Source organism: Eulemur rufifrons, chromosome 6 (assembly GCF_041146395.1).
Source record: "Eulemur rufifrons isolate Redbay chromosome 6, OSU_ERuf_1, whole genome shotgun sequence".
NCBI classification, from domain to species: Eukaryota; Metazoa; Chordata; class Mammalia; order Primates; family Lemuridae; genus Eulemur; species Eulemur rufifrons.
In genome coordinates, this window is record NC_090988.1 from 92,569,371 (window position 1) to 92,577,280 (window position 7,910).

Genomic DNA, 7,910 nt, shown 5'->3' on the forward strand with positions numbered 1-7,910 from the left:
TAGAGACCAGATTTCAGGCCCAGCCCCCAATCTTCCCGGCATCCATGCTGTGAGACCTGGGCAAGTTTTCCTCTGTGCCTCTGGCTGCCCACCTCTCAGAGTGGGGGCGAGGACAGATAACAACAAGGATCAGTGCTCTTTCCAGCTCCTCAGAGGGGCTGTGCTCTCTGGGCACTTCCTCTGCCCAGAGCATCCTCCCCACTAACGCTCACGTGCCACACTTCAGAGCGCAGGCTCCTGGCAGGCAGCAGGCTGCAGGGTGTCCCCAACGCCCACCCAGACTCAGGCCACTGTCTGTGCGACAGGCCCTCGGAACACCTGGCACACCCCTATCAGAACTCGCCACCCTCGGCTGGGATCGCTCATGTGACTGTGTCTCGCTCACGACTTGGTCCCACATCCAGCATGGTGCTTGGCACATAAGTAGTAAATAAGGTCTGTGGCACAGACAAAGGAGTGAATAATTGAAGAAATGTGTGAGCAAGGGAGATATTAAGTGCTCTACAATCTTATAATATTTGAATAGCTTACCTCAAACTTCCCAGAAGAAGTGGTGAGTTCTTTTTAAAGCAGCTGTAAAAATAATAAAAATAATAGTAATAGCCCCAATCGCTTGTTGTTATAGTCGTAAATTCCCGAAGGGCTTTCCCTGGTATGTTGCAAAAGAGGGAAAACAGGAGCAGAGTCCCTGTCCTCAGTCTGCCTTCCAGCCCCCGTTCCTTCTTCCCACCTGTGTCCTCACTCTCGCTGTCCCTCTGTCTCTAGGTCTCTCTCCCCCTGTCTCTCTGTCTCTGTCTCTGTTTCTCTCCTCACTCTGTGTCTTCATTACTGTCTCTCTCTTTTGCTGCCTCTCCCTTTCACAGTCTCTGTCTCTTTGTCTCTGTTTCTTCCTCTACAATCTGTCAGTCTCTGTCTCTATGTCTCTCACTATCTCTGCCTCTCTTTCTCTCTCTCTCTCTCGTGTATTTTCCACCATCCTCTCCAATCCCTCTCCGACCCCGTCCCCCCTCACAGAGCACTGTCCTCGTGTGCCAACACATGAGATCTCACGTTCCTTGCCAGCCACCTGTGGTCAAGAGCGTGGGCTCTGGGCTTTGGAGTGGGACAGATTTGTCTGGTTCCAAGCCCGGCTCCTCCGCCTGCTGGCTCAGTGATCTTGGTCAAGGGGCCTGACTAATTTCTCTGGGCCTCAGCATCCTTATCAGAAAAATGAGGGGAAAATAGCTCTTTCAGAGGCTGGCTGCAAGGATTAAATGAGATGATGTTTGGGAAATGCTTAGCACGGCGGTAAAACGCCACAGATATGAGCTCTCTCGTTCTGCTATGCTGATTGCCCCTTGTGTCATCTGCAAACAGTATGGATACCCGGGGGTCTTCATGGAAGATGGCGAGTACCTCTGCACTAAACGTTGCCACTGAGGCTCGTGCCCTTTGCTCCCCCAAACAGATGAGCACCCAGAGCCCAGCTGTCTCTGGCTCTGACTCGTCTTGTGCGCCCACTTTAATTTGGGCAGAATCCATCTGGATGGAGATTCTTTAAGCCTGGCCTTCCCCAGAAACCATCTGAGGAACTCTGAGTAATTGTGAACATCTGGGTGAGTCCAGGAGATTCTGATCCCACAGGTCTGGGGAGACACCAAGTAATGGGAATTTCTAGAGCATCCAGAGGGGCTCTGATTGGAGAACAGGGATTCAAACTTCTGGGCTGAAGTGGTGGATTCTCAGTGATACTAACGGAATAAATCAATGAATGAATGAGTCGATCAGAGATGGTAAATGAATGAAGGGATAAATGAATGAAGTGAGTGAATGACAGGTCTCCGTCCAGGGGAAGAAGTGCTGACGTTTTTCCCCAGACCTGTGCTCTGGACTCCAAAACATGCGCCCACGTGTTCTGTGGCTCTTCAGAGCACGACACGTAGCCGTCCTGTTCCTTTATTTCCTTTTCCTCTCTGCACCTAACTCCCATCCTTCCCTTTCCCTTCCCTGGTGCCTATTTTCGGCATCTTCTCACCCCCCTTGGTTTGCAGGTTCCCTTCACACCCTCCTTCCAGCTCCTGCATCCCCCACGGCCCCCCACTCCCCCGCTCGCCCTGCTCTCCCCACCTCCTAGTGAAACATTTGCAAACTGAAGAATCTTTCCTTATCCCAAGACACTTTTGTGAGAAGAGACTTTGGACACAACAGTCACACACAACAGTTTTATTTGATGAACCACAGTGACTGACAGGGTCGGAAAATAGCGCAGACATCCCGCAGAAGGGGCTGGGGGGCTGAGGAGGGTCACAGCTGGCAGTGTCCTCTGCCTTCTGTCCCGGACCACCCATGAGTTCCAGGCAGGAGGTCTCTGCGGGTCACACAGAGACCCTCTTCCCTTCTAGAAGCCTCCTCCGACCTTGACTGGAGGCTTGGAGGACAGCCCTGAGCGGACGAAGTGACTGGGGAAGATGCTGGCCTGAGACGGAGACTGGGCTGAGAGCTGCCCTTTCCCCTCTCCTCTTCCCCCTGCCCCCAAGCTGGCTCCAACCCAGGAAGACAAAGATGTCTATTTACATCAAGCTGGGCTCTTCCTGACTCCATCACTCACGCCTTGTCCTTCATCTCCAGAGTCCTCCAAGAACAAAACCCGGAATACACGCCCCCGCCCCAGCTCACAAAGGCCCCCCTGTGGATGTCATCCTCAAGGTCTCTCTGGCGGTGTGGACGGTGTGGACGTCATGCTGTCATGCTGTCAGCCCCTCCGTGGCTGCTCCAATCTCTGTTCCCAGCCCCCCAACCCAGCAGAAGCCAAAAGGTCCAATCCTGAGGGTGAGGAGAGAAAAAACCCACCCGGCGCCTTTCACCCCCTGGCAAGCAGGTGGTCTCCATAGGAAGAGGGCCATTGACCGCGGAACAACAGACGGTGATGAGAAAACGCCCACAAACTCTAAGCAAAGTGGGGAGGCGTGGGAAAGGGGTCTAGAGGGTCCTTAGCCAGCCTCTTCCCTCGTGGAGCTAAAGGAGGAACAGGGAGCCAGCTCGGTAGGACAGCCCCAATCGTGGGTGCCAACTGCTTTGGGGAGCGATCTCCCTGCAGGCAGCCCCGCGCAAACACAGACGTCTCTCTTAAGGCACGGACCAGCCGTCGGAGCCCCCAAATCCAGTGGGGGTGGATTCTGTATTGCTTCAGCGCATCCCATCTCCCCAAAGCATCCCGTCTCCCCGCAAGGGTGATCCGTGCAGAGCAGACACGGTGCAGACAGGAGAGGGAGGGGTTCATCCGCGTGACCTGGCCCCCTGCTCGTCCGTCTAGATACACTTACATACGCACAGACAAGAAACAGGCATCCCACCCCAACCACAGCGACTCCCGGCACTGAGCCCACCAGTGCCTAAGAAGACAGCGGGGACGGTGGGGTGAGACCGGAGACAGGAAAGACCTACCTACGGCTCGTGGTTCTGCAGGGGCTCGGAGGGACGGTGTGGGCAGGGGAGGCAAGCCACCTCCAGACTAAGTGCAGACACCTTCATGTCCCCTTTTTCTCTCACGTCCCTTCCCAGCTCCCCATTCACATAATAAAACCCAGGAGCCCCGTTGCCTTCCAATTCCCACAGCAAGTAGGGGAAGAATGAAATGATCTGAGGATGAGGAAATTTGGAGACAGCACATCTAGCTGGCATCACAGAGGGGCTGCAGGAAGGGGCACTGTCTTCGGGGATCATGCCAGCCCCAGTGCTTGAAATGACAGGGAACTGATCCAATTTTAGGGAAAGTTCTGGAGCTCAGGGCCCCAGGGACTAGAGCGCTAATTCTCTGCTGACGCCAGCTCACCCCCGCGCCAGCCCTTCTCTGCCTCCCGCTCAGTAAACAGGATGAAGAACAGGGTTAGTCTCTGCAAGCGTCAGGATCTTTAACCCTCAGGGGCCCCTCAGAATAGGGGGACAGAGAGGGAGGGGGAGCCACGAGAGGGGCCGCCCTGAGAGGGCTCCGGAGCCAGAAGGTCGGATCAGGAGCAACAGTGGCAGGGAGATCAGGAAACTAAAAGGGAAGGACAGAGAAAAGAGGGCTGGAGATCTAAGAAAGGGGCGGAGGGGAACAAACTTTTATTGAGTCAGGGCTCACACCTCAACATTTTAGGGTCAATATGACTTTCCCCCATTTTATACCAATGGAGAAACCGAGGCTCAGAGAGATTAAGAGACTTGTGCAAGCTCAGTTCTGCGGGGCTCAGTCTCTTTCCACTAAACCACAATCCTCTGAGAAAGAATAAAGGACGAAGAGGAGGACGGGGCTGGCGGGAGGCGGGGGCAGGGAAGGGGTGACGAGCAGGGCAGAAGGTGCAGCCACACTACCTGATCTCCAGAGCAAGGGCCAAGGCTGGGAGGGCCCAGGGCACCAGGCTTCTCCCCGATGCCAGCCCTAGTCGACCACCAGGGTCTCCTGGCTGTAGGGGATGGATTTCTCGTGCGCCTGCTCCCCGCCCTTTCCCATGTTGGGGCCGGGCCCCCCCTGGCTGTGCCCCGAAGAGTAGCTGGCCGACTTCTCCCCGCTGCTGCTGTGGGAGGAGCCCCCGCACCTGGTCTGGCCCCAGCAGAGCACGGAGGTGCAGGCCTGGCGGAAGCGGGGGTCGAAGAAGGCGTAGAGGAAGGGGTTGAGGCAGCTGTTGACGTAGCTGATGCAGGTGCAGTAGGGGAAGACGTTCATGAGGAAGAGGTCGAAGTCGCAGGGCCAGTGCAGCAGGCTGCCCAGCATGTAGAGCGTCTTCACCAGGTGGTAGGGCAGCCAGCACAGCGCGAAGGTCACCACCAGCACCACGATGATGCTGAGCAGCCGGCGCCGCTTCCGCAGGCCCTCGATGCGCTCCTTGCGGAAGTGGCCGGCGATGGTCTGGGCGATGAAGAAGTAACAGGTCAGCATGATGGTGAAGGGCACCACGAAGCCCACGGCGGTGGACGACACCCCCAGGCCCACCTCCCAGGCCCACTCTGAGCTCGAGGTCGCCACCATGGAGTAGTCCATGTAGCACTGCACCTTAGTGCTGTTCTCCAGGTCCCCGGTGGAGCGGAACACCATGACCGGCATGGCCAGGAGGGCGGCCAGCACCCACAGCACCGCGGTGGCCACGGCCCCGCTGACCCGCAGCCTCAGCCGAGCGTTGGCCACCGGCCTCACGATGGCCAGGTAGCGGTCGAAGCTGAGGCCGGTGAGGCAGAAGACGCTGGCGTACATGTTGACAAAGATGAGATAGCTGCTGAGCTTGCATGAGAAGGTCCCAAAGGGCCAGTCGTAGTCCCGGTAGGTGTAGGTGGCCCACAGGGGCAGGGTCACCACGAAGGTCAGGTCGGCCACCGCCAGGCTGGCGATGAAGATGTCAGCCGAGCGCCTCTTCTCCCGGCTGCTCCGAAACACAGTCCAGAGCACCAGGCCGTTGCCTGTGGTACCCAGGAGGAAGACCAAGATGTAGATGGCAGGGATGAGGGCCCCCGAGGACTTCCAGTCTGTGTACTCACACTCAGACTGGTTGTCCGCCCCATAGTAGTTGTCGAAATCGCCACCTTCCTCCATGCTGGGGAGCGGAGAGAAGACGGGCAGGGGGCCCCCGAGGGTACCAGCTCCGTGGCTCTGTTGCCAAGTCAGCAAGCACCTTGAGCTTCTGGCTGGAGCCTCGGAGGGTGAGAAGGGCTGACGGTGCCCAGAGCCCTTCCCAGCACACAGGAGGGGCTGCCTCTGGGTCCTCCGGTCAGGAGATTCCTCTCTCCTGCAGACTCTGCTCCTGCCTCGCCCGGTCTGTTAAGACACTTCCTCGCACCCTCCTGAGTCCCCGTCTCCTCCTTGGCTAGTCACTCCCTCCTCCCACCTCCAGACCAGCCCCTCTCTGGTGAGTCTTAAGATCTTTAAGTCACAGCCCACTTTTTTTTTTTCTTGTCACTGGGCAAGTGGACCAAATTGACCCCTGCCGTGCTGGGCAGAACGTTATCTGAGGTTTGCAAGCCTGCTCTCCTCTCGCCCCACCTCCTGTCCCTGGCTGCCACCCACCTTCACCCCAACCTCTGTCCCTCGGCTTCCTCTGGCCACCACCTCATGCCTGCCCTTTGGGACACCCCCTCCCCAGCCCTCCCCACCCTCCTGCTCTCACCCCCTCTCATCCCGTCTAAATGGGACACATTAAGCAGATTGAAATCCAGCCTGAGCTGGAGCCAGGGCTGGTAGGGAGCAAGAAGGGTGTGAGATTTCACAGGGTGGTCTGAGCATCTGGCAGACCCTCCTGGCCCCTCCACCCCTGCACTCCCAGCCCCCACCCAGACCAGGCTGCACACTGGGACACTCTCTCCACTCTCCGTCTCCCTTTATCTTCCTCTCCCCAGCTGCGACTCTCCCTCTGACAGAAGTAGAAGGCGATTTCTCTAGAATTCATAAGCCGTTGGCAGATTGCAATTTGCAGGTGGCATAGCAAGTTTTAAAAGGCTGAAGACAGTCACGGGATAAAAGAAACCCAGGACAAAATGATCTCTGATCAAGTCCTTAAATCTGCCGGGAGACTGAAGCCCAACAAGGTAAATGTCTTGCCTACCGCCATAGGGTGAATTTGGTTATGGTTGATTGTTTGCTATTTTTTTTCTCCAAGCATGCAAGTAACACAGTGCCCAGCATGTCCTAGATGATCACTTAAGGGCTGTTGAGTGAGTAAGTGCAAGGATGAATTAGGGAGTGAGTGAGATGAAAAGTCCATGTATAGAGGAATGAGTGTATGAATTACACAGTGGTGAGAACGCAGACACACTGCTGTCCTCAGGTCCTCACTGTCCTCCATGGACCGGGAGGTCCCTGTGAGACCACATGGGCCAGGAAGTTGAGACAGAGAAGGAGGCTGCCGTGGGTACAGTCCCATAGAAGCTCCTTTTGTTCCATCTGCTCACTCCTCCAAGACCTCTAGGCAGGAAGAGAAGGATGCACAAGATAAAACAAATAAACAAAAGAAATGTGCACCCTTTCCACCACCCCCAATGGTGAGGAGGCCACCTAAAGCTGGGCAAGAGTGAGCTGGGGCAAAGGCAGGAGACGAGTCCCGGCCACACCCAGGAAAAGGAGGTCCCATGCTGGAGTCCACCATCTGGAGGGAGAGTTGGTCAGAAAATCTTCTGCAGGGATCTAAAAGCAGGGGCCCCAAACCCAAATGCCTGCAAAAACCAGGCCAAGAGTGCACATGAGTAAAACAGCCAGTGTGAGACCAGGAGAAGCAGATTTTTGTGCCACCTGGGGTGAGCACATTGCGTCCAAAGGATGTGTGCTCAGCTCCGGTCTCTGCCTGCCCTGCAGAAACGTGGCCCCAGCATTACCGTGCTGTGGGCTTTCTCCAAAATAACTTTAAATTCTGGATTTTTATTTTTAAAAATTTCAGATTTATAGATTTGGGAAATTAATTTCGCTTTCAAAAAAAAAAAAACACATAGAAGAGAACAAGTAAAACATGTCCTTGGGCCCCCAGTGAGTGCTCTTTGAATAGGAGCTTGGCAAGAATAGAATGTGGGAGAAGAGAGGGGTTAGACCAGAAGGAAGGAACATAAAATATAAGCTGGAGAAAGCCTTGGGATGCAGCTGGGAGATGCAGGGGAGAAGGCTGGGGAGACAGATTGGAAAGATCCTAAGAGCCTTTGGTGACCTTTCCCTAAAGGCAACATGGAACGTGTCCGTGTTTCTCATGAGGATTACATATCGCCACTCACTACATGCCGGACTTTCTTCTAAACATTTACACATTTTACATATATTTATGTTCTCTTTTAATCATCAAACAACATGAGGAGGTAGGTACAGATCAGGAAACCAAAGCACAGGGAGGTGAAGTAACCTGGCTAAGATCACCCAGCTAATCATTGTCAGAGCCAGAAATTGAACCCAAGCTGTCTTGAGCCCATGGACTAAACTGCTA

The 7,910-nt window shown here is 55.2% G+C and overlaps 1 protein-coding gene across 1 annotated transcript; it reads right to left on the minus strand.

Moving 5' to 3' along the window:
• Positions 1-4,399: 4,399 nt before the first annotated feature.
• Positions 4,400-5,545, minus strand: APLNR (apelin receptor). Its single transcript, XM_069470015.1, has one exon. It carries the CDS (start codon positions 5,543-5,545, stop codon positions 4,400-4,402), a length of 1,146 nt encoding a protein of 381 aa, XP_069326116.1.
• Positions 5,546-7,910: the final 2,365 nt, after the last annotated feature.